Source organism: Perognathus longimembris, chromosome 14 (assembly GCF_023159225.1).
Source record: "Perognathus longimembris pacificus isolate PPM17 chromosome 14, ASM2315922v1, whole genome shotgun sequence".
In the NCBI taxonomy this organism is placed as follows: Eukaryota; Metazoa; Chordata; class Mammalia; order Rodentia; family Heteromyidae; genus Perognathus; species Perognathus longimembris.
The window spans coordinates 24,747,946-24,775,144 of NC_063174.1; the positions used below are offsets into that span (position 1 = coordinate 24,747,946).

Consider the following 27,199-nt stretch of genomic DNA (forward strand, 5'->3'; position numbering starts at 1 on the left):
TTAGGAGGCTAAGAATGGGAGGATTAAAGTCCAGGGTACTCAGGATACTCCATCCTCCAATAATAATAATAATAATAATAATAATAATAATAATAATAATACAGTGTAGCACATCTGCCATTCCAGCAACTATGGAAAGTATAGAATAGGCAGGTCTTGGCTCAGGCACATGGCTAGGTAGAAAGCAAGACCCTATCTCAAAAATAACCAACAAAAATGCAGGTAGAAGCATGATTCAAGTGGTAGAGTGCTAGCCTTGCAAGCACTGAGTTCAAACCCCAATACTATTCCCTTTTATACACACACACACACACACACACACACACACACACACACGTCTCCTCAATCTCTACTTTTACAAATTCCTAAATTAAAATGATGTAGTTTTATAGTTTAGTTGTGCTCATCCCATCGTTGAGCATCTAGAAATGCGAAAACTTAACAAAGCATTTTTTTCAGTGAATCAATTGCTTTTTAAAGTTTTGTCAATATATTTTTGTTATCTTTAAATAGTTATACAAAGTGGTTTCAATTCAACATGTCATGAGTACAATGCATCTTGATCCATATCACTTCTTCTGTTGTCCTCCCCCCAAAAAGACAATTTGTTGAATCAGCAATGTAGATCCATGCTTAGGCATGGTGGTTCACACTTGTAATCCTAGCATTCAGGAGGCAGAGCACGTGAATCTTGAGGTTAAGGCACACCTAGACTATTTTAACAAGATTGTATTGAAAAAAAAATGTTGACACTAAGAATATTAAAGCTACAAATCATCTCTATGTGTCTTCAGGGGGCATCATGAGGGCACAGAACCCAGCCATGGTTTGGGAAGCAGGGTTATTGAGAAGTGTGGAAATTGCTAAATGTCTTTATTCAAAAGGAAGTCAAATTTCTAGTCTAAATTCTAGACTCTGTAGTAAAATGCTAAGTCTGGAAATAGGAGAAAATACATAGTGGCCTCAAGAGAGATGGCAATGGTTAACTTGAACTTGAGAAGAAAGTACAACCTTGAAAAGCGCACAGAACATGAGTTCTTGAACTACCTACATTGCCCAGGGAAGTGTCTCACAACAAAGAAAGACTAGTGCAGTGATCATCTTTATCAAGTAAGCTAAACCAGTGGTATATGAGAACCATATATGGGAACTAGGTGAGTTAATAACTAATATAAAAATGTAGAAACCCCCATATTAAAAAAGCTGTACTTCAAATGTGCTGGTAATAAAGAAAACACACAGAGATATACTTTCCATTAGTATTGTACACTGGGAGAGAGCAAGGGAAACGTGTAACATAGTCTAAAAAGCAATGTACTCATTTCCTGACTTATGTAACTGTAACCCCTCTGTACCTCAGCTTAAAATATTATATTAATTTATGTATATCTTGTATGCATTCCAGTAGTGTCTACAGGCCCATAAAATTCATTAGTCTTACAACATTCTGTCCACTAGCGAGTCTTGGTGTACATAAGGACTTTTCAGTGACTCACTATTCAGTTTAGAAATTGCTGAATAATTCTTTCTTTTTCTAGAGACCTTTTTCTCTAAAAGGTTAGTAATCTGTGCTCATAAAAATAATCTTTAGAGCACAAATTGCATCAGTATATGAGAGCAGAGAAGTATAGAAGTATGTCGATCTTTGTTCAAGTACAATTCTTCTTAGAAAATATCACCCCTTCCTTCACTTTTCTCCTGAGGTATACGATTTGTAACCTGACATTGGCCCATAGAAATAGTCACTCCAGGGGCTGGGAATATGGCCTAGTAGCAAGAGTGCTTGCCTCATATACATGAAGCCCTGGGTTCGATCCCCCAGCACCACATATATAGAAAAAGCTAGAAGTGGCGCTGTTGCTCGAGAGGTAGAGTGCTAGCCTTGAGCAAAAAGAAGCCAGGGACAGTGCTCAGGCCCTGAGTCTAAGGCCCAGGACTGGCAACAGCAACAACAACAAAAAGAAATAGTCACTCCACTATCCCAAACCTTTTACATCCACAGATTCTGTTATTTCTCATATTAGAAAGTAGAAAGGGGAGTTTTTACTTCATTTACTCCAAAGAGTACTAAGTATCTAGAAAGCAAACACCTCTGCCTGAAACTTCTCTCAATAATTAAACATCAAAGTGAAGTCAAAGTTGGTCAACGGAAATCTGAATTCCACTCTCTCCAGAAAATACTTAAAAGAACAGAATCCAATGCCAGGCATTGCATTGTTCTCTGAAAAGGTGTTGAAAAGGGTTTCCTTAAGATGCTGGAGATGAGAAAAAAATCATAAGGTTAGATGAGGTCAGAGAAATTGGCTGGCCCTAAGTGCGGTGACCAAGTTTACCACAGCTTAGACACCCCTGTACATTCCTGCCACATTGCCTGGCTGCCACAGCAGGATTATTTTTAAGTGCTTTTTACATGTTTCAGCTATACTTACTGAATACTTACTGTTTCATTTTGGGTCACTTGCATTTATAAATCAATTTACAAAATTTCAGTATCCTGAAAAGCTATGTGTATGTACCTACATATAGACATGTAGATGTGTACAGGCCTGAAATTTCTTGTAGAGGTTTCAAAAAGAAATATGCAACATTAAATGTGTACTATCTACAGTACTGTCTTAGTTTCAGTGGCCCAAGCACAAATTTTGTCTCCCTTGGGTAGTTTTTTTTTGTTGTTGTTGTTGTTTTTTACTACAATGAATCTGTCTTGAAATTTGTTGTCCGTCTGCCTGCACTATTATAAAAGTCACAAATGCAATGTAAATGCAACCTTTGGTTTTGCTGGAGCTTGCCATATTTTTTTTATACCATCTATGTGGAGTGTTTAAGGTGTCCTTAATTCTGCAACATTGGATGGTTACTTTGGGGCCCATTATATCTGAAGGAGTCATTTGCCATTGGCTACCACAAAGCACTCAACAAGCAAGCATTCAAATGTCTTTGCGAGATCATTCAAGGGCAGCTTCCACAGGCTGAGAAGTATCTCAGCAGTCTGTTTTCATTGCTCTTGCCTGTTGACTTGTAGGAAAAAAAAAAATCTGCTTAAATGTTTTTATTTCCTCCTATTTGTCACCACTTCAAGTGCGTTTTTAAAATTAGGTTTTTTGCTGTTGTTGATTTCTTTTAATGAAGTAATAGGGAGGCCACTGATACTCAGACACTGACCACCTCATCAATTCCACAACGCTGTAGCCTGCTTTCTTACACTCACTGTGTGCCATGTGTTATTCCTCCTGCCATGTTAGACCAAAGTACTTCAGAATAAGAAGTGACACTAAAATTGACTTTGTGGTTACCGGTGGTCTAAACTTGAAGACTTGTCTTCACCTCATGTGGTACTGTTGGCAGGTCACCCATCACCGGCTTCAGTCTCCTCCCTACCAGTAGACAATCCTGAGTGGCCAACAGTCTTAGTCTTGTAGAAAAAAAGAAGGCATTTGTCCAACACGACTTTCCTTCCATTTAAGTGTGATATTTACCCTCACACTAAACCTCTGGCTCCCTCTGAAAATAAAAAGCTTAGCATCACTATGCGTTGGTGAGTCATGCCTGTAATCCTAGCTACTCAAGAAATGGAGACCAGAGAATCTTAGTTCAAAGCCAGCCCAGGCACAAAAATCCATGAAATAAGCCACCAAAAAGCCAGAAGTAGAGGTGTGGCTTGAGTGGTAGAGTGCCAACGTTGAGGGAAAAAGCTAAGGGACAGAGCCCACAGCTGAAGTTCAAGCCCCAGTGTAAGCAGGCAAAAATAAAATAACATAAAGCTAAGCAACAGGTGTGGCAGGCAGGGAGATATCTCTGGGTGTGGTGGCGTCTATAGGAATAACATTTAATGGAAAGGCCTTGGAACCTTAGGTACAACTGATTTTTATATTAGACAGAGGCAGAGGCCAAGTTCATGCCATATTCTCTAGGATTTCAGTTTGGCTCAGGAAAATGCAGAAAAGGTTGAGTAGGTCTCTGTGCAAAACCCTAGAAGCCTATCCAGTTAGGTAAACATTTAGTTCCACTCTTGATAACCAGTGAGTCCTGGGACACTGCCCGTTTCCCCATGGCTGCTCTTCAGTGGCCAGGGGGAACAGCATGGATTTTAAGGAACTTCTGATTGGAAAGAAGCAAGTGGCCCCATCCAGCCATGGAACTCACCTGCTGCCACATGTATTCTGTGTCCTCAGCATCTAAAGAGGAGGACTATCTTTCACTGATCTCCAATCCAGTGACTGCCTCTAAGCAGTTCGGTACCCAGGGATCCACCAGCTGGGCACTCAATCTCTTTCTGGCAATCACTCACTGTAATTGGGATCAGAGTGCAGGAGATCCCCTATATTCACCTGGGGCATGCCTTGCTGGCCCCATGCAAAGTCCCCACTCAAAATGGTTGCAGAGGTACAGGAAAGCAAAGCTGTCTGAGGTGTGGAAGACAACCCTAAACAAGTCTGCCTGGTTTTATATAAATACTTAGACAGGCATGAAATGGATTTTCTGGATGTCTGGCTTTTCTTCCTATTGGCTTCGCTCTTCATTTTTTTTTTGGGGGGGTGGGGGGCGGTGGTACTGCCTCCTTTTTTTTTTAAAGGAAAAAAAGCTGTCTCTTTCTCTGCAAATTTTTTCTTACTAATTCTATTCCTGTCATGTAGCAATGCATTTTCCCAGAGCACTGCTTAAGAGAGTTTGTTCCCTAGTCTATTTAGTGAAAATGCAGGCTGTTTCAGCCTAGTAAGGTCATTTTTAAAGAAGAGATTTATTGTTATCACAAAGGGTAGTGTACAGAGGGGTATAGTTCCATAAGTCAGGTAAATGAATACATTTCTGGTAAGGTCATTTAAAAAAAAAAAAAGCAATGTCCTCTGCCTATCATAAAGGTGAATGTAATTCCTTGCTTCTGATAGAACCTAGTCAAATTAGAAATTTCTCAGGTTACAAACACTAAACATAAAAGCTCCCAGCCAGGTGCTAATACCTCATGCCTGTCATCTAGCTACTCAGGAAGCTGAGGATCATGCTTCAAAGCTAGCCCAGGCAGGAAAATCCATGGGACTCTTTTCTCTAGTTACCCACCAAAAAGCCAGAAGTGGAGAGGTGGCTCAAGTGGTAGAGTAGTAGCAGTAGCCTTGAACAAAAGTTCAGGGACATCCTCTAGGCCCGGAGTTCAAATCCTAGGACTAGCACCCAAACAAACAAACTTAGACACTCCCTTTTCTTCACTTTTGTTAATAAAATCGTTTCTAGGCCTTCTGATTGTTCCCCTTTTGGCCATGTGAGGCTAGATGGCAATGTTGACTACAGTCTGCAATCTCTACTGCTTCCATGGTCTGGTCACCGCAGCCTCCCTACAGCACTTCTGCCCAAGATACACTTTTTGGAAGCACCTCACCCTTTGATTCCACTGCTTACCTGTACACTGGGGCACTGTAATCTACAGCTCAGTGTTTCATGTGGGTGCTGCCCCACTAGAAATGCAACCAGACAAAAAACAGAACCTGTCACCAACAGGCCATCCAACCTACCTACTACAAAACAGAAAGGTTAATGTCAGCAAAGAAGTCCTAGCCTGAGGCTAAATGTGGCAGCTCACTCCTATAATCCCAGCTTCTTGGGAAGTAGAGATAGGATCATGATTAGAGGCAAATAGGCAAAAGGTTAGAGAAATTCTATTTCAAAGAATAAACCCAGCATAGTGATTCACTCCTATAATCCAGCTATGCTCTAGGAAGAGGAAGGAAGATTTTTGTCTGAGCTTGGCCCCAGGAAAAAAGCGAGACCTTATCTGAAAAATAACTAAACCCAAACAGACCGGAGCCATGGCCTAAGTAGTAGAATACATGCCAGAAAGCCCAAGGCCTTAGGTTCAAAACTCAAGTAGCACTGAAAATTAAATAAGATAAAAAGTAAAACCAGGTATTAGTCTGAATTTGAGAGAGCAAATGCTTCACTACAGGGGGTAGAGCCTGAGCTACCATTTAATGGCTTCCCTGAAAAATGTTTAAATATGCACGTGGCTCCATTCCCTGTTAGTACAGCAACAGTCAAAATAAACGGGACCTGTCAGGGAGGGGAGCTGAGAGGACCTTATGAATAGACTTATTTTGTGAAGTTGTCACTTGGCACACTCAGAGAAATCAGGCGAGGGTCACATCGGCTCCTTTGGCATTGAAGTTGGTTAAATCCCTCCTTTGAATGCCTTCCAGTTTATTTGGCTAGTTATGTGAAATTTGTTGCTTTTTCCTAGTTTTCTGGAAAAGAAATTACACATGGGGCTATGTAGATCTTGCCCACAGTATGGAAGAGCTGATCATACTGGTTAAAACACACACACACACACACACACACACACACACACACACACAAAAACACCATTCTCAGTCTACCAAGCGCCCTGCTGGCTTCTGAATAGAAGCCTTGTTACCTGGGAGTGTAAAGTTTTTGCAGTGTAAAGTCTGGCAGGAACCTGTGAGACCGAGGCAAAGAATGGAGCCTTTCACCAAGAGCTGCTGGGCGTCCAGTACCCTGAGGCCCCTGCAGACCCAGTGCCTCCCTCCTGAGATGACAGAGAGCTCCCTGACTCCTGGTTGGAAAGATGGACTCTACCTTATCCTAGTTCAACCCTGTGGATATCCCCAGCAGTGACCAGCCTGTCTGCTACTCAAGAGGCTGAGAGCTGAGCATCTCTGTTCAGGAAGTCCTTCCTAATTAAGCTGGATAGGGTCAGATTTGGGGCTTTTAAGGAAAATGCCTAATGCACAGTCTGTTCCCTTTAAGTAGGTAGATGGCCATTTCCCCAGACTGCCGAGCCTTGTCCAGTTTATGGGCTCATTGCTCTAAATCTTGATGCACAGAGTTAGAGCTAAAAGCTAAATCCAAACTCACAAATACTAAAGGCAACTCAGCTTACCAGCAGGCCCAGCGGCTTCCTTTTGAACTACCCAGAGGGAATGACCCTGCTAGGCTTGCATTCCACTCCCCATGCCCACCAGAGTTGAAGACAGTGGTAATTCTCAGGGTACAGAGGTATTGTGGGTTATTCTGCGTCCCAAGCTCAAGGGGGGTGGGCAATAACCGATTTCATTTTATGTTTTTTTTTCCAGTTCTCTCAGGCCAGGCACACCACAGCCCTTTGAAACGATCTGTGTCCCTTACCCCACCCATGAATGTGCCAAACCAGCCTCTAGGACATGGATGGATGTCTCATGAGGACTTACGAGCTAGAGGACCCCAGTGCCTCCCATCCGATCATGCCCCCCTGTCTCCACAAAGCAGTGTAGCCTCTTCAGGAAGTGGAGGGAGTGAACACTTAGAAGATCAGACCACTGCTCGTAACACATTCCAAGAAGAAGGTAGTGGTATGAAAGGTGAGTGACTGTAAGATGAACCACAGAGTCCCTCCCTTTATCTGGAGTCCAAGGGTAAAGACAGATAGGCATCAAGACAGACAGAGCCCAGCCTCTCTCCAGGCTCATACATGTGAGCCATCCCTTCCCGAACTCCAGGACTGGCCTCACAGAAAGGGCTGTGTCCCGGCCAGTACCTCTTGCCCAAACTTGGGAACCCGAGCAGATAAGGACAACAACCCTCATTTTTGTTTTCAGTGTGTTGACCCCCCCCCCGCCCCCAGACACTGATGCATCCCACTCAGTAGCAGGGCTAAGGTCATTTGTTTGTAAAGGTCTTAAGCTACTCTATATTCTGCTTGCTGTGGCCAGGGATCTGTCACGAACTCAGTAAAACAAACTACTGCTCTCTCACTCTTGCTCTCCCTCCCTCCTTCCCTCTTTTTTCTCTCATAAATATCTCTTTATGCAGAATTGTTGTAGTTCTTCCTTTCTCTCTTTTCCTTTGATATCCAAAGAAACCTTTAAACTCTTTTTCTCTGCATCTGTTTAAGGGAAATGAAAACACCACAGAGAATGTCTGGCTGTTTTAAGCTTGATAATAGATTTGCATATTGGTGATAAAGGCTTTTTTTTTTGTGCAGCCTAAATAGATATTTTTACATTGCTGGTAAATCTGTCCTCTTCTACAGATCCTCATCAGGAGATAGCGATTTCCAAATTACCCATGATAGGTTCAAAAAAGATATGTACATTCTGCATTTTTAGACTGCATTTGTCAAGGGGTAGAAGTCCTTAGAGGAAGATGCTCATAGGGACATGTTGATAACAACGTTAGGTGATGAGACAATAACTACGCAGGCTTGTGGACTGTGATTGCTGAGGGAAGGCTCTGAGAATGCATTCTGTGCTTTCATGAATATATGGTCATGAGGTTTGCTGTGTCTGATCTTTGTATGGTGATCACTGTTGACATAGGAGTCTCTGGATCCTCATCCCTTTCACACACAGGAACTCAGCACAGTGCGCATGCCCACACCTGCCCAGGAACTATCTATAAGAGGACACTAGGCTGAAAATATAGCCCATCAATCAACCTTTACTGACAATCAACCTTTACTCTCATCAAGTTCCTGTGCTGTGTGACCCTCAGGAAGTTTTCTCTGATGGTACAGATGGTCTTTAAAGGGACACTACCGGCAGTGAAAACAGTGTTCAGGAAACTGGATCATAATTTTGGAGACCTGGCAAAATCCACTTATACTATCTAGTTATGTGTTCAGGTAGCCAAGCTGCAGGTCCCAGGTTTTAGGGGAGGTTTAGTCATGTTCTTGACAAGCCTGGCTTGGTATCTGTCATGTAGCTGAGGGACTGCTTTAGACTAGCTTCTTGGCAAGTGGAGCTCCAGGTCTGCATGGTCTGTATTTTCAAGATAGAATATATTGACTGTTCGCACTATATGAGGAGCACTGGCTTGTGATGATTGGTAGGGAGGACCCTGTGGCAGGCCAACTCCCTCTGGGGCCCTGTCATCCCAGGAAGATGCTGATCCCACTAGCTGGTGGCTGGACAGCCATTTTCTTTCTTCCTCTTATTTCTCTTCCTTTCACCTTTCTTTCCTTTCTTCCTCCTTCCTTTCCTTCCTTCCTTCATTCCTTCATTCTTCCTTCCTTTCTTCCCTCCCGCCCTCCCTCCCTGCCTTCCTTCATTTTTGTCTTTCTTTGTAGAACTTATATACATACTTTAATAGTCTCTTCAAGCAGATAACAATATATTTGGCATTGTTGATAAAAAATGAGCAAATATGGTATTTTTTAAAGAAACATAAATAAAAGAAAAATTGAATAATGTCCCATTCCTGTTGTAAGATAGAAGCCAAACCTTTCTAAAGTTCAAGGAACATCCCACATAGATAAGCTTCTTTGATTTATTTCTCTAGAATCAGTGAGTCTTGTCTCCTCGGAGCTTACTTAATCAGAAAATGACACAGACAAGGGTCATATATCTTGTAAAGAATGCAGGCCTAGGGGAATGGTCAGAATATAGACTGTTGGTAGCTAGATGAAACAAAGGATACTTCCCATCTATTTTTATCTTCCTTTGCCAATTTGAATCCAGAATTGGGTCTGGATTCAAAATGTAAATTCATTATTAAGTTAAATGGAAAAAATACTTAAAGGAAAGAATATTATACACCTTGGATTCTATTTGTAAGGAAAGTATACTTGTAGCTTAACAGACAAGTCAGGTAACAGAAAGGTCCACACCAGCAAACACTAGCTTCTCCAAGTGTCATAAGGCCAGTACTTATTAAATACAGATGTCTCTCCTCCCACCTTATTGTGAGATGGTCACCACTAAGAACTCTTCCACATCAAGCTTACTGGGCATGGTCTTGTAAGAGCATGTCTGAGAAGCAGCCCTTAGCATGCCTGTCTCAAGGGTTTGTTACTTGATCTCCACATCTAAGAGCTAGTTTGAATATCTAACGTAGTTCCCACTTTGGAGAAGTGAACTGTGGAATCAAATGAAATGCTTCTAGAAAAGAGTCTGCTCTTCCCTGGGCCTCAGGCCCTTTGGAAGGAGCCTGGTCCATCAGGATGTTCGCAATGAACTTGTAATTGCTTCTCTAATTTGTAACTACTCATTTTACCAAAACAAAGAATCTGCAGTAGAATTTGGAAGAGTTCACGAATTCACCTTAACACCTTTGGAAAAAGAGTAAAAAGTCATGATCATGGAACTTGATTGAATGTGAATTCATCTTTCTGACGAACAGATGCACATACCTTGAGGAAACTCTACATTGATTCTTCCTTTTCTTCCTTCCTCATCTAGAGAGACTAGCCAGGTTTGACTACAGTCATCCCTTAGGAATGTACTTCTTAGGTCAAGAATGTGGAAGAAACCTTTGCTCTTTTTATTCTTCACATACATCAATCCAAGCCTCTTTTTGTTATACTTTAGCACTCTATCAGAAAGACCAACTCCTACTCCCAGAGGACTAATGTCATCTACCTGCACTGCTGTTCTTCCTTCTTTAGTGAATGCCTTTCCCGATGGTTTAAGTTGGTTTCATCAAATTGCTCCTAGGGTACGGAGCTCTCAGGTTACAGTCTCAGGCTAACGAATCAACTACTCAACTTGAAACTGACCCCCCCCCCCAACAAAAAGCATGATCTGAAATGAAATATGAAAATTTCCCCCTTTATCATCCCCTGTGGAGAACACTAATTATGCATGTCAGCTTGAATATACTGGTTGTGGTTTCTAAATTCAAATGTCCCTGTTCTTTTAAAAAACATCACTGTGACTTAACCCCAGGGGAAAGATTCTTGATTCTATCTGAATTGGAACTCAATTATAGTATCCTTCATTCCTCAGGCAGTAGAATGTGCTCTTCATTTTGCTTTCAGTCAGAGAGACTGTGTGATTTCCTAGAAAGAAGTGCATTCAGTTGTGGGAGAATCATATGTGCCTGTCATGTTAGCATCACAACCTTAACGATGATGTAAAACTCAACACCTAAGGGCTTATCAAAATGCCCGGGCTGTTGATGAATGATGTGGCTTTGATGTATAGGAATGAGAAGATATATAGGACAGGAAGAGTCACAGGTTCACTTTTGTCCTTATTCCAGTCAGTGGACTTTTCTGAGCATTTGCTGAGATATAGGAGTAACTAGCTCAAGTGGGACTGAGAATGAGGGCTATTTCTGCTGCCAGAGAGTCACTTGCGCATGAGCAACAAATGGGTACCTAAGGCAGGTGCATCGCTGTGAAAATATACTAACTTAGTAGAGACTTGTCCTGGGTCAGAAAAGGCCCCAAAAGTGCCATAACACAAAGAGGAGGGAAGTCAGGGAAACCTCCTAGAAAGGACAAGCCTGGAGCTGAGTTGTAAGGCATGAGTACAGCCATCCAACAGAGATAAAGGAAAGGCATTCTATACAGAAAGAACCACTCATGAAAGCATGTGAGGAAAGACTTAACCAACAAGATCCTGTGGCTACACTGTTAGGAGTGCTTGAGAAACAGGTCTGCTAGAGGGGAAAGCTAGGCCCCAAGCGTTTCAAAGGAGTTTGTCTTTTGTCCTGAAACTGTTGAAGGAATTGCTGTAGCACCTGTCTAGATTTGTCTCTCAGTAATGGGAGCTTTGGTGCAATGTGGAAAATATAAAGTGAGGAGACGACAGGGGATTCTGGTTTGGGAGGCCAGTGAGAGGTGGGGAGTGTTTCAGTAAGAGAGGAAAAAGGTGAACTTGGTCCAAGGCCAGCAAAAGTGAGGATGGAAACTAAGGAGTGTGGTCACATGAGTTCCATGAGAGAATGGAGAAGGCTGGGTAACTCCCTAAATATAGACAATGATGGAGGGGAAGACACTTATAATGATGGCTGGGTTTCTGCCTAGGACATCTGGATAGCGCTTGGTATCATGCATAGCAGAGGGTCTATTAGAGAAGAAACAGATGTGGGGGGTGGCTTGGGACATGGAGAGTGTGGAAACACTTCCCTGGAAGCGTGCAACCTCCTTAGTGGTCTGCACAAGGCACCACTGAGGCACCTCCCTGGTCCAACTCAGGCTCCTCTCTGGCTCCCCCCGCCCCACCTGCAGTTTCAATACTATGCATAATTATTAGGAAGTGCATTTGAGGGATGCCATTCAGAATAGAATGTCATTCTGTATAGAATTGAATAGTTACCTATACAAGGGGGTAGAAATAGGCGTGTGTCTGTGGACATGAGCTTCATTATGAGTTAATACCAACTAGGCATTCTTAGGATGTGTGCTGCACACTAGCACAAAACTAGAGGTAATTTAACCTAATGTATCCTTGTATGTAGACATAATAAAGGCACAAATACAAACTCTTGGCTCCAGTAACTTTGGTAGACACGTGGCAGTTGAGAATGGAGGTGACTATTGACTGTGAAAATGGTGTGTTTGCCTTTTAGAAGGAATCCTACCTAGGTGGAACTTTAGTAAACTTTTTTTCTCTCCATGGCAAAAACAAAATACATTGTCAACTTTGAAATAGCTGGTTTGGGGTTTGGAGTTGTTCTTGAAACGCAGACCTTTGCTCCTAGGCTCAGAGTCAAACTAGGAAAATTATTGGGAAGTAAGATCTATTTTAAGGGGGGAAACAGAACTTGTCAGAAGTCTTTGTAGGAGAGGCGGGAAGTGCACCACTGCTGAGCAAATAGCAAAGGTTCCCTGGGTAGCTGGAAACCGTTTTCAGCATGACTGTCATCCAAACTAGTCACTGTTCTCTGAAGGTTGCCTTTCCAGATTGCTGTCTTGAATTCCTTTCACTTGGATACATTCATTCCATTTTTCTCTTCCCATTTCTCCACGTTGGGACCTGCACAGATGGGCCCTCATTGGTTCAGAGCTGGGCTCAAGCTTCTCAGATAGGCTGAGAGCTCTAATGGCTCTCAACAGCAACCTAGGATTCCTCTGGGTCCTAAAAGTCTGAAGCATGTAACCTCTGCTCCTTATGCAGCTTGTTTGTCTGGCTGGCGTGCCCTGTGCACACAGCACTTATGAATGCCATGCTTAGTGGAGGTGCCAAGGAGGAACAGTCCTCTGCCTGCATCTAACATGTTGAAGTGGGTACCTTACTGCAAACTTGGCCTTTCAAGACCTCTATATATGTTCACAATGCTCTCCTAGGGCCCACATGGACACTCCCCAGAACCAAGAATTGCACTCAGGAGGCTTCAGCTCCAAAGGGGCCAGATGCCCAGGGCTCCTTTTTTTTTTTTTTTTCCCAGTGGCTACAACAGCCTGGGCTGCTCATTTGTTTCAAACTGGAAATAAAGCATGCTTTGGTAACTTGATACCATCACTGAATAGCTGCTCCTTGTTCTTGCAGTATTTTTCCTCTCACTTGAACAATAAAGAGGTTATCCCTCAGCTAGCTTTCCTCTTTTCTTCACAGAAATCAAGAAGGTAGCCATTTCTCAGAAGGAAAAGGTGGTTAAGATTCTCTTGCCTCTCAGTGGGGAATGGAAGTCAGCTTTGCATCTGCAGGTAGCAGGAGCCACACGTGGACTATCATGTGAGAAACTGGCCATTACTGTCTCTTTCTTCCAGGGAAAGAACCACCTAAATTTCTGCACTTTGTGTTGATTCTTACATTCACCTTGCCCTTTCTCCCCTCTACCTTCTCATTTGTGTTTGGGTGCTGCATGGCTTGTTGGCCTGGCTGACATTTATAGTCATTCCTGCAGCAGGCAGCAGGGAAACTCAGCTCAAGTTACAATAGTGGTTTTTATACCATTGCATTTAACAGGGTGTGCAGTCGTATATACCACAGATTCTCTCCATGGCTGATTTGAAAAGGAAATAAAAGCAAGCCCAGTTTAAAGCTTGATATAAAACATAGATGATAGATGTAGCACTGTCATCAAAACTGGCCATGAGAGTATAAACCAATGTGGACAGCAGCAAGATCTACTCAGAAGAGATTCGTGAAGGATGGAGACGTGGTGTGGATTCATCCAGCACACACATGGAGGCTGATGCTGTCTCCCAGAAACTTCTAACACCTTCCCCTAAAAGATTATTCTGTCACAGAACTCTCCTAGTCTCAATGCTCCTTGTCTGAGAAAACTCACCTACTTCCATGACTAAAATGATAACTAAGAATTATAGAAAAGGCCAATTGGTCTTTAGTTCAGACCACTATCTCCAAGGTTGTAGCCAACTGACTTTTCCCCCATGGCTAGCCCAAAGACAATGCCACTCAAGTGATCTAATATGGAATTCACCATCTCTCCTCAAATCTGCAGATCCCCTTGTGTTTTATGTCTCACCAAGCCCAAACTATCATCTCTCTCACTCTCTGTTTTTCCTGATCTTTCAAGTAACATCAGTTTACATCCTTTCCTTGTCTTCTGCTACTTCTCTCAAGTCATCTTCATGGTCTTCTTAAACTCACATCTTGGCCTTCTCTCTCACTGTCCTGTCCAGCTTTCTGTTGACAGCCATCATGTTTCTAACACACTGAACTGAGTGTGCTGCTACTGCTCAGATTTCAACAGCCATTCATCACCCACAGGGTAATGTCTACTTTCCTTGTGTTTCTACATTTCCTATCTTGGTCACCTGATTCCCCTGCCTGCATTCCACCTTGACTCTGGCCATTCTCCACCATTCAAACATTTTCTCTCCCCTTGATAGTCTCTTGGCTCTGTCCTTGTCTACCAGTCTTGCTTTCTCTGATGGTTTCCTTAGCCAGGGGAGAGACTGTCCAGGGGGCTCCCAAGTTGTTGTTATTCTGAGCAGCAAATTGCAAAGAAATCTTTTTCGCTCCCTAGACCTGGTCCCTAGAATTGGGACTGTACTCTGAACTTGTATGACAGCTATTATAATTGTTTTCACATGTGTCAGCTATGCTGTCTAGTTAGAAAGTTCCTTGATAAAAAAAGACATATTTTCACAGAGTTTGACCCCTATGAAAGTCATTGAATAAATGTTGAATAAGCATATGTCAGCATTCCCAAACCTGAAAAGGGATTCAGCCTAGCATTATAGCAGAGGGCATCTTTCTCTTTTTCACACTGAAACATTAGGGTCCTCCATTGATATGTCCAATAGGAGCAACCCAGAGGAAACGAAACAGCTGTACATCAGCCTGAAGTGGGATCCCTGAAGGTACACTATTCCCATTTATCCGTCAACATCTCTGGGAAACAGCTCTGCTTTTCCCTTTTGCCTGTGTCTTCCAATCATAGCCACACTTCCCCATATTGAAAAATGAAGGTCCGAGGTTACAATAGTGGTGGTTTGTGTTTTTTTTCCATTGCATCTAATAGAGTGGCACGTGGACCATGAGGAAGTACCTGAGCTTTGAGTTAGATCCTCTCCTGGCCAACAACATCTTACAGAATTTAGCCTCTGAGTTATTGGAATTTCTGGCTTTGGGGAATGAAATGGCCAAGGTTCTGAGTTCTCTGGGAGTTTTGATCTGATTCCTGTCAGGGAAGGGTGCCTCACCAACCAGGGAAAGAAAAGTTGATAGGCAATTTTTTTTAAGAACTGGAATTTTGGATTCATTGGTTTGCAGTGTAGGAAGGCAAGCTCTTTGGGTGCATGGCATTGAGCTGGGCACTAAGACACTTGTTCTACAAACAGTACCAATGTGTGTCTTCCCCAGGAACATAAATAAGGTCACAAGAATTTACATTTCCCAGTAGTGTATCCAGAAATAACTCTCAAGAAGGCCTAATTCATCCTGTTCTGAAGTCATATAAGGGCCTTTTCCAAGAAAACTATTCCTAGTGACCCTGCATTTTGACTAAATGAGGCAGGCTTTTCTATACCTCTCTCCAGGAGAATTCCAGTTGTCAAAATAGTGTTATGGGAAGGAAGTAGCACCGGTCAAACTGAGCCTTGCCCCCCTAAGACTTGTCCCTCACACTTCCTGGCTCTTAAGAGACTCGCTTGTTACCATGATATGTAGCATCCAGTTTGCAATGTGGTTTAATAGCTGATTCAGTAGGATCTTATTTGTCTTATTACCTGTGGATTTTGTGTGACTGTGCCAGTAGGGCACCTGGTCCAGATTTGGTTCATGGGGTGGTTGTACATTTTTCCCCTGTGAGGAATTATGCCTCATTGTGGCATTGAGCTACCCAGATGTCTGTGAATCATGAAGGTGGCAATTTTTGAGCAGCAGCTTAGAAATTTTCCAAGATGTGAATAAAAACCATGAAACCTGGTGACAAAGTGGTAACATGTGGTTGAACTGAAAGCCAGAGCTGTAGTTAAAGTCAGGGCTGTCCCCATCTGCAGAAGCATTCTCATTGTTTCAAGACAAACAGAAATATGGGAGAGAATGAAGTCAGATAAAATAGCTCCAGGATGACACGGCAAGGAAAGCTGCAATGTCCTGGATGCTTCATCCAAGGTAGTTGGAGCTGAGGAGGATGTAAGGGGTTACTACTATGCTCGTGGGAAGCTTAGTCTGTGTGTGGTTAATGAATACTGGTGTGGGAGGGGGGATGGGAGGTGGGATTCCCTCTTGTCACAGTAAATTGAAGGGTTCCCAAGCATAGAATGCAGTCATTTATAGCCTGAAATAACCAAGTCTGGTCTTAAAATGCCATTGGGTGTTCTTTTCTGATGAATTCTCAAAAATGTTCCTCATTGGCCTTCATATTACTTCAGATGAAGAAGTAACCTCAGAAGGCCAACGTAAGTTTTAGGAGACCATCCCCCAGCCACATTCCCTGACCAAGCAGGCAAAGCTTTATCTCAGAGTTCTCCAGGCATCTTTCATCAACCTTAGTTACCTCCTCTAAGCAGGAGTTAGAATTGGAAGGTTCTCATTTTGGAATATGTGTGTGGTTCATCAGTATCTCAGAATAAAGAACTCAGTAATCAATTGTACAGAATCTAGTGATCGACTTCATAGAAAACACAGGTGATACTTAACAAGCTTGCTTATTCAGCCCTACCACTGATGAGATATTTGGGCCTTATCTTATGAAAGTTGGTTCAATGTAGGAAAGAACTGGGACTGGAGTTCTAGTTTCCAACTCACAGCATACTTGCTCTGTGATTTAGGCTTGATGACTTAATGTTGCTATCTGTAAAATGAGCCAGGGGCAGAGGAACATGATTCTGGAAACTTTTCAAAGGTCTTGTCAGCTCAAAAACTTTTGATCTTTTGATTTAAAAGACCTTGGGCAAGTGCTTTGTTTCGGTTGTAATGAGCAAGGTAATAATCCTGTGGGTTTTTAATGCAGTAATTGTTGTTCTTAACTCTGGGATCTCAAACTGAGGGCTTATTTCTGATGGACTTTGGAATTTGTACTATCCTGTGGTCTAGCCAATCATTAGACCTTTCAAGATGTAGTGTATTATTTGGTTGACATTTATGAAAGAAATCAAAGTTATGTCTAGACACATTCTATAGTTTGGGGAAATGAACAGCAGATATCCTACAAAAGTGGGATTGGGTCCTAGCATTGGGTCCTAGAATTACAACAACTCTATTTGTAGGTACAATTGCTGCTTGCCCCTCTGGAATTACTGAAACATGAAGAAATATGTATTTTCTTTCCAAAGAAAGTATCCAGAGGGTATAAACTCAGTGTCTAGTTTTAACCTTCTAGATCAGTTCTTTCCAAGTCAACAATAAAGTGGCCCAGCTAAAGTGATGATTCATTGTACTTGGTCATGAACCCCTTTGTTAATTTTTAGGGAGCTATAGATGCCTCTCTTCCCAGCAAATGAGTCACATACTCATAAATTGGGGGTGAAGGGATAATTTGGGGGATTCCCTGAAGCCTATGGACCCTGAGTTAGCCATTCATAGTCTAGAGTAGAATAAATAGAGACTCTTGCTGAGAAAGTCAGGGCTAGCCAGAAACTTCTAGTCCATATTTGCTGCCCAATTAAAATTGCAATAACATAAAGGTTTTATTTTTTTTCTTTTCTCCTCTGACCATCACTTCCCCCTCCTCCTGTTCCCATGTCTTTCATTATCTCTTGTTCCTCCCATCTTCCTCCCCATTTCTTGCACATCTTGCACTACAGATGTTCCAGCCTGGTTAAAAAGCCTCCGCCTGCACAAGTACGCTGCGCTTTTCTCCCAGATGACCTATGAGGAAATGATGGCCCTCACTGAGTGCCAGCTGGAAGCTCAGGTATGTGCAAAAGGGGACCATTCCCAGAGAGGATGAAGTCCAACCATGTGGGGACCCATTCCTGGGTAGTGTCAGATGTTGATTCACGCCCCACAGCATTGGAAGGCAGGGATCTTCCCTGAAAAGTCCAATAGGAGACAGAAATCAAACAGACAACCATGGGGTGATGAGGGTGGAAGAGGGTGAGGAAAACGTAGAATCGAAGTAAACTCCTAAAAGTCCCAGAGGAAAATCCATGTACCTCATAGAGGTGACATTGTACCAAGGTCCCAGTCAGTGTCTCTGCTTTGACTTTTCTGGCTCTCTGGCCGTGTCTGTCCACCCAGAAGTAGTAGGAAGACTCCGGACAGCAAGTCCTATCAGAAGTCCAAGGAAGGAAAGTGGCCTGTGGCCTGGGGTGGCACCCCAGGAAGCTTCTTGGAATTGGAGCTGAGCTTTAAGGGGACAGATGACAGAGATGGAAAGAGGGCCGTGGTAGGGAAGGGACGCACCATGTTCTGGGTGGGTCACATACTAGTTATCTTCTAAGTGGAGATCCTGTAAAAACATTGGGTCATGTTCTAGACACGCCCCATGGCTTTTTTCAGAATCCCTGAGGCTGGACTAGATGGAGATTGGAATAAATGATTCACCGTATTTATTTCTTCTGTCCACATGGGATGATGATTAAGAATAAGATTTCCTAGGTCTCAAATTTCATTTCCCTTCTACATGTTACAAAAGGACAAAGGTCCTCTTCCTTCTTAGGCATCTTTCTCCAAGTGTGGATGCCAAAGGCCAGTCAACAGAACTCCCAAAACTAAGCATGACTCCTACCATGCTATGCTCCAGTCAGTGGACCTGACTCATGTCTTCATTTCCCTTGTTTAAAATGCTATTTGCATGTTTCAATTGACCTCGTTTCCTTTGAGCAATGATTTTAAAGAATTGATGGTTTACACCAGCTAATATTATTTCCCCTGCAGGAAGAGGAGATTGGACTGTTTGGGGCATGGCTGGCTAGGATGCATACCTCCCCCCAGACCTCTGGTTTCCCATTGCTTTTCCAGTACCCTCAGTTAACCTCTACAAGCTAGGCTGAATACCAGCATTGAGAGCAAGACAAAGCCTAAAGTCACTGCACATTCCCAGAGAATGAAAGGCACTAAGATCCACTTCCTAATATTTCTCCCACCATGTTTTGAACCACCATTACTCCCTGAGATCCCAAGGGTTGATGAGAAACTTTTCTAAGAGCATTTCTGTGTTTGGGTCAGGGTTTCAGGGAAAAAAATCTTAAATTCACCAGTTGTTCAACTTAATAAGAAACAAAAAAAAAAAAAAAAAAGAAAGAAGGAAATGACACAGAGCTTTAGTAAAGTCAGAGCTCGGCAAAATCTTCTCAGAGTAATTTAATTCATTTGAACCAAAAGTTGAAGCTAAACAAATTTATTTTTATTACAGACCTGGTTTGGGGGGGAGGCCTTCTACTGGGAAATTTGTTGGGTCTCCAATAACATGTATCTAGTAAAATCCTTAGGCTACCACCCTACACAGTGAAGATCAACCCCAGGCTCTGTGAATCCTGAAGTCTACCTGGGATGATGAGTGAATTATGGAATTCATTTCTACTGTGTTTATTTGTTTCTTAATGGAAACAAGTAGAGGGATGCAAACTAACAAAAATACCTTGTTGATGATATGCCTTGTGGACCACACTAGGTTTTATAACCCCTCAAGATGGGCAAACATAGGAAAAGTTTGAGAACACATGAGGATCTGATACGTTGGAGGACCTCAAAGGGAACCCAGAAGAAAAGAGTGTCTGACTTAAATATTGTCTTTTAAGACTGTGACGAAATCTTATGGTGAAGGGGAAAGCTGGCTGCTCTGTATCTTTCTGTCCTAAATGTGTAGCCAGATAGAGTTAGAATATTTAGGAAGAAGAGGTTTGTGAAAGTCCTCACATGAGAGATAAAAGCTCATTGACTCACTGTATGGTCTTTGAGAGTCTCTAAGCTGATTCTTAAAAATACTTTTTCAACATAATGTGTATTCAATTTACAGAACGTTACCAAAGGTGCAAGACACAAAATTGTCATCAGTATTCAGAAGCTCAAAGAAAGACAGAACCTCCTGAAGTCTTTGGAAAGGGTAAGTTCACAGCACACAAGGGAACATTCCTCCTTTGTCATGAGGAGATGGACTAGGGAAAATCCCCAGGTGAGAGTGTCATTAGTAGGCTTCAGAGAAGAGGATATTGTGGACTTTCCTTACCAAAGCAGAGGTGCAGTGTTCTAAATGGGGCTTCTAGATTATCCTGGTGCAGAAATGAACTTATCCCTGAGGTCAAGGCTACCTGTGGTGGGATGATGGTGAGAAAAGCTGTGTCCTGGAAATGGCCAACACCAACAGTATACACCTTGGCTTCCACAGCTGCGGCTGAAAGCATTGGGAAGATAGACATGGTTGTGCTAAGAATAATTTCAGACTTTAACTTAACCAAATGAATCCCCTTGACTCAGCTGGGAAACACCTTGAAAGTGTGAAGTGCTGCAAAACCTTGATTCTGACATTAAAAACCAGCTATGGGCTGCCCACTCTGCCCTTTGGTTTGCTGCCTGCACAGGTTTTCTTCTCATCCTGTGTCTGGCTGTCATCCTGGTCTGTGTCGTTTCTAGGACCAGGTGATGATGTGATTTCGTCTACAGTCCCAAGGCGAGCATGCCTCTCCTCTGTATTCAAGGAAAGCAGTGTTGCTAAGGCTGCAATTCTCAGGCACTGGTATGGGGAGGGAAATTGAGTAGGTCTTCATGGCCTGCAGAGTATAAGTGGTAATAATGTCTTCTTAGGAATCCCAGGAAACCTTTGGGAGGGAAAAAACTGTTGAGCTCAGCAGGCCTAAAGTTAGTTTAGTCTGGACTGAATAATGGCCCAAGTGGTAGAGTACCATAGCAAATCAGAGGCCCTGTGTTCACTCCTTAATACATCCCCTCCACCCAATTTTTTCTTGTCTAATAAAGCATTTCTTACTCTATGTTTGGCAGCACTGGGACTTGAACAGAGAGCCTTACAGTTGCTAGGCTGATGCTTTAACCCTTGAACCATACCTTCAGCCTGTTCTTTGCTCGTCATTTTTGAGATAGGGACTTGGGAACTTTCTGTCTTGTCCTGGCCTCATATCACAACCCTCCTGCTCTCAGCCTCCTAAGTAGCTAGGATTATAGAGTGAGCCACTGGCATCTGGTTCTAAAGCAAATGTTTGTTTTTTGTGTGTGTATTGTTGGTCATGGGGCTTGAACTCAGGGCCTGAGCTCTGTTCCTGAACTTTTTCACTCAAGGCTAGCACTCTGCCACTCTGAACCACAGTGCTACTTTTGGGGCTTTTTTGGTAGTTATTTGGAGATAAGGGTCTCATAGGCTTTCCTGCCTGGGCTGGCTTTGAACAGCAATCCTCAGATCTCAGCCTGCTGAGTAGCTAGGATTACAGGTGTGATCTACTGGCGCCTGGCTTTTGAAGCAAGCATTCTAATGGGATGGGAAATATTTTACCTTATTCAGAAAGATGTGTGTGCGTGTGTAATTTTATATATACTATGTAGTTATATTTAATGCATATGACATAGTATGTTACATATTTAGAAAATATATGCATAAGACCTTATAAGGAGAATTTCTTTCAGAGCCTCTGGATCTATAGAAGGTAGGGGGAGTCCACTCATGGTATATCCATGGCATATCCATGATCAAAGGTATGTTCTTAATCCAAGTGAATTACAGATTAGCAAGTGAGCTTTCTAACTGAACCAGAGGTTTTGTTGTTCTTAATTTTATGCTAACTCCTTTGCAAGCAGCTTGTCTAACAGAGTGATTATTGCCATTTTTAATCTAGGAAGCTGTTCTCTTTTGGAGAACATGCAAAAGGCCAATTTACTGCTTGTCTCTTTGAAAGTAGCGAAAAATATTTTGCATAAGGATTAGATTGCTAAGTTTTATGGTAAAAGAAAGATTTTTCTTTCTTATTTCTGGAACCATCCTTCAGGACTTCATATCCTCTATCACACCCTGTTAGAGACAGAGATGTTGAATTATTCCCTGCAGCCTGGGGCTAACGTCACCACCGGAAACACCAGGGCCGCTAAGGTAGCACCAAGGACCTGACTTGCCAAAGACTTTTCCATCTAGCCTTTGATGTATCAGCAATCCTCTGTGTCCTAGAATTCACAAAATCCTTTCTTCCCTGATTCCCTGGAATGGGAAATTTTAAAGACGCCAAATGTATGGTGGCTGCTAATGACCAAAAGAAACCCAGTAGAGTGAGTCAGTTGGCTTTGACTTTTTGGAGAAAGAGGAAAGCTGTGCCTGTCAGATGGCCAGGCTGAGCTGACTACAAGAGAACATTCTACCACCCTGCTCTGTCTCTTCAGCAACCAATAAGCCAAAGGTGGGGAATGCCTCCAGCATTCTTACCTCACACAGAACCCACATTTCTAAGGAAATAGTGGGGGCCCCGCCCCTCCCCCTCTGTTAGTTCATAATCAGTAGGAGCTTTAGAGGAGCTCTCTGTGCTGCATTTTGCCATTCAGTTACTGAACACTTACAAAGCAACTGCTCATGTCCGCTCTGCCTCCTCAAGAGGCTCACGGTAAGTGGTACATAGAGCCTGCCCGAGGGCAGCTCAGGGCATAGCTTGGGACAGATAGATATGGTGGCTAATGATCTCACAATCCAGAGTGATCAGGATCATCTCCGAGGCAGCTGGGAGAATCTTTCTGGGATGGCTAGTCCACTGAGTAGAGATGAGGCAGGAGCCCCTTAGAGGAGCCAGGTGCTGATGGGGAGGACACAAGATCTTGAACCAAAACAGAGTCCATGAGGAGAGTGAAAGAGGAGAGAGATCACTTCAAGGAAACTCAGTGGTTCAGGAGGTTTGGGCTTAGATGGTGTGGCATTCGAGGGGACAGATACAGAGAAGGAACCACTAGAATAGAAGAAAAGCAGTTCAGTGGGTTGAGTTTGAGATCTGTATGGGACAGCCAGGTGGAGTTGACAGGTAGATAGCCAGAAAGGAAGGTATGGAGTCCAGGTCTCAGCGGGGTTGGAAGGCCTCGGCTCTGGCCCATCTGTGTGTGTGGTTGCTGGTGGGTATCTTGGAAGTATGTGGGGAGTGATGACCACTGAGGACAGGCACAGATAAGAAAGGACCATGTAATGACCAGGTGCTGCAGGGGACCAAACACTGTCCCTGGACTTGACATTCTGTTGGTCACTAAAGCCAGAATAGGGGAAAAGTTTCTGGAAAATAGAAGAGGTCAGAAGCCAAGAGTGTGAAGAATGAGGCCAGGGGCATAGGACTGTAGGCTGCTCCAGCTGTTTGGTAGGAAAGGGAAAGGGAAAGGGACAGGTGGGTGCAGTTACTGGAGTAGATGTTCTTTAACAAGAAAAGGCTACCATGTGCTTTTAGGTATATTATCTTTCCTGATCAACTCACTCCCAAATCATGAAGCAGAACTATTTTCTAAACCTCAAATCCTGATGTGGACACACACACACACACACACACACACACTTGATTTATTTCCACTTAGAGGAAATAATGTTTCCACTAATAAGTTTGTATCTTAGGACACATCTAAATCTTGGCCTCTTGAGGTTACATCTGAAACTGTTTTTCTCTACTACCACAGAAAAATGGAAGTTCTATTTAACAGTGCTGAATAACACTTTCATGGTGATAATAATGCTTTATGTATAAGGCCCATTTGATACTTGCAGAAGAAAATATTACATATATGCTACCACCTCTGACCCTGATAGCACAACTTCTGCTAAGACAGGCAGGACCACTGAGTCTTTTGGAGAAAGAAACTTGAGTGGGCCCAGACTCCTTAGCAAGTTGCTTCTTGATCAGTACTGAATCAGCGCTCCAGCTTCATTTCTGGGTCGCTTGCCATCCATCCTGTCTGCCCCACTGCTTACTGTTTGCTGTTCCTGAATCTCCCCACATGTGGGGCAGCAGTCAGGGATCTCTTCTCCCGTTCCCCCAGCTCCCTGTCCCAACACCATCATAACATGTGGGTCTTGGGAAGTGTGAGCTTCTTTGAGTGAGGAGAACACTTATTGTTTGAATATACCCAGTGCAGAGTAGTCAATGCCTGCTGATGTTGGGGGTGGCACTTGATGGATAAATGAAAGGGGAGAGGGTGTGGATTTATTTCATTCATCATTTATTTATTTTAATTTCTGGGACATCCTGGGCTTGAACTCAGGGCTTGAGTGCTATTCCTGAGCTTCTTTTGATCAAGGTTAGTAGTCTACCACTTGCTTGAGCCATTGCTTTTTCTGAGTAGTTTCTGGAGATATTTTTATTGCGTAGTTATTCCATTGAGTAGATCCTTTTACTGAGTAGTTCATTGGAGACTTTTCTGCCCAGGCTGGCTTCAAACTGTGATCCTCAGATCTCAGTCTCCTGAGCAGCTAGGAGCCACTAGTCCCCAGCTGAGAGTGGAGACCTGTCTATTGAGTCAAAAGTCCTAATTGTTCTCCCACAAAGGAAGGATGGGGCCAGAGGGACATGTCACACAAGTGCTGGGGACATGATAGGTGCCTAAAGCTCTCTTTCCAGATGGCTCAGGCCTTGTTATCATCACATGCCCTACCCTCCTTCCCCAACAGCTGTAAGCCTGCTTCCTCCAAGGCCTAAATGTCCAGGGATGGACCGGGCTGGTTGGACTGTCATTTCCTTCCAGCTTGTCCACTGAGCCATCGCTGTTCTCTTGCTGAGGATTTCCTATTATCTGCTTCCAAATGAGCTCCTTGCTCAGCAGCCTTGAATCCATGCATTACTTATTGGACAGCTTCATTTTGCCTCTTTGTGTTTATAATGTAGGAATTATATTTTTGGCATGAAGGATCAATAGAGACTTGTCAACGTGGAGAATTAATTCCCACAGCTAGTGAAGAACGCTAGATTGACTTCTATTTGGACCATCTCCCTGCGTGCTGAATGGGAGCATGGAGTGGTGAAGTCGGAAATTCATTTAAGAGGCAGGAACAAAACTGGGTGGTCACAGTGCCACCCCATACTGCTGGCATAGGCAGCGGTCTGGCTAACTGGCTGTAAGCCAAGTGTTTTGTGACAATGGCTTCAAGTCTAGATCCCAGAAAGTTATGTTATATAAGCTTCAAACATTATTCATTATGTCTGTGGAATATATATACATATATATATATGTATGTAAATCTCTTGGATGAATGAATTCAGCTCTTACAATCGCCTTCCTTTACCATGAACTAGAGTGCCTTCTTTCCATGTGGAGGGAACCAGCAAGGGTTTGGTGGCTGTTCATGGTGTCTGAAGCTGCATTGTCCACCTGAGAGATGGTGGCCACATAGGAGGGCATGTAAAATGACATGGACACCCCACTCCCAGCTTTGGCTCACTTGTTCCCCCTTCATAGAGCCATATCTCCCCCCCACATACACACTGCATCTTCAGGTGTGGGCTAAACAGGCAATGAGTACCCTTCAAAGCCCATGGGGCTGCGTAAGGATCTTGAAGTAGCAGCCAGGTGGCAGGTGGTTGGGTCAGGGCAGGTGGTAGGTGCTCTTAGGGCATGGGTCTGCTAAATTGCCTCCATGTACCCTGTCCTACCCATATCACCAGACCCAAAGTGAAGTTTACCAGTCACACACTAGTATCCAGACTCTGGGAAAGGCTGGTCCCCTAGGTAGCGGGGAAGCTGGGGAACAGCATGTGCTAGTTCTCCCCTGGGCTCACCAGCATGGGTGGAGGCTGCCCTGCCACCGAGGACCGTCCACATTCAGAGGGAAGCCCTTCTGAAATGCTCTGCTAAGTGGTAAATGAGTATGTTCCTGAGCACTCCTAGCACTCAGGAGGCTGAGGCATCTGAATCATAAGTTCAAGGCCAGCTTGGGGCTATGTACCAAAATCTGTCTCAAGAGAATTTTCAATAATGGGCTCTCTATGACATAGGCTTTACAATGGGTCTAGCTTGGGCCATTTCTGGTGGATAATTAGAGTTTTACTTTCTCCATAAAACCTTTAGGCAAAGCAGGCTAAAGCACAATTCAGACTTTACTTCCAACTCCCCCTCCCCTTCCAGTCTATTGACTAGGAAACATTGAGAGAAGAAAGGATCGTGTTCTACATGTTTTCTTTCCTTGACACCATCAAGAAAGTTTTCTTGGAGACGGTGCTGTGGCTCAAAGTAGTAGAGCACTAGCATTGAGCACAAATGCTCAGGGAAAGAGCCCAGTCTCTGAGTTCAAGGCCCAGGACTGGGGAAAAACCAAAAAATGAGGGGGGGAGACAGGGAGGGGGGTAGGAGAGGGGAAGGGAAGGGAAGGAAAGGAAAAGGAAAGAAAGGTAGGTTAGTTTCCTTGAGGCCAGATGCTATATCTCACTCCTGTAATCCCAACTTCTTAGAAGATTTTGGAAGGGTCCTGATTTAAGGCCAGCCCTGGCAAAAAGTTATTGAGATTTCCCATCTCGATAAGAACACCTGTCATCCTAGCTATGTAGGGAAAGTAAGTAGATAGAAAGATCACAGTGTAGGCAGCCTAACAGAGTCCTAAAGACTATGTGAAAAATAAAGGAAAAAGGATGGAGGGGTATACTCAGGTGGTAGAGCTCCTGTCTTGCAATGATCAGTTATCAGTACAGCCAAATAGGAAAAAAAAAATTGGTAAAAGAGGATCCCAGGAATGGTTTGCATCTGAGTATCAGTCATACTCTTAAAATTCTGTCCTCACTATTCCAGAAGAATGCATGCTTCACTGGTAACAAGGATCCTGATTGGCAGGGTCAGGTCTGAGGTTCAGGAAGAGCAGTGACTGCAAAAGCATTGGGAGCCACATTTGTGGCACAGGGCCTAACCAACAACTGTGCCAGAGAGGAGCCAGCCCTCCAGCCCCCAGCCACAGGTGCCTGGACAAACTTGATCCCTCCAGAATCAATTCTCCTTCCCTTTGTTAATTAGTAGTATACAGTATAACTGAATGTGCTGTCATAATCCAGTTTTATTAGACAGCATATAAGTGACAGACTCCCCTGGCACTTTACAGATACTGACATCACAATTGCTCAGTGAGGCAACTAATCAAATTTATCATACAGGAAAAGTAAGGACAGAGAGGTTAACTCATTTGCCTAAGGTCATACAGCACTGCAAAGATTCAAACATGGGCATCTGTCTCCAGAGTTTGAGCTTGCTTG

At 43.3% G+C, this 27,199-nt stretch overlaps 1 protein-coding gene across 3 annotated transcripts in view; it reads left to right on the forward strand.

Annotated features, from left to right (window-relative positions):
• The window catches only part of Samd4a (sterile alpha motif domain containing 4A), a 230,224-nt gene that overhangs the window by 166,060 nt on the left and 36,965 nt on the right, over nucleotides 1-27,199 (forward strand). For 2 of the 3 annotated variants that reach the window (XM_048362550.1, XM_048362551.1), the window contains exons 4-6: nucleotides 7,083-7,346; nucleotides 17,873-17,982; nucleotides 20,029-20,115. In XM_048362550.1, coding sequence (XP_048218507.1) covers nucleotides 7,083-7,346; nucleotides 17,873-17,982; nucleotides 20,029-20,115 — 461 coding nt within the window. The remainder of the gene's footprint in view (nucleotides 1-7,082; nucleotides 7,347-17,872; nucleotides 17,983-20,028; nucleotides 20,116-27,199) is intronic. The other variant, XM_048362552.1, reaches the window with a different exon arrangement.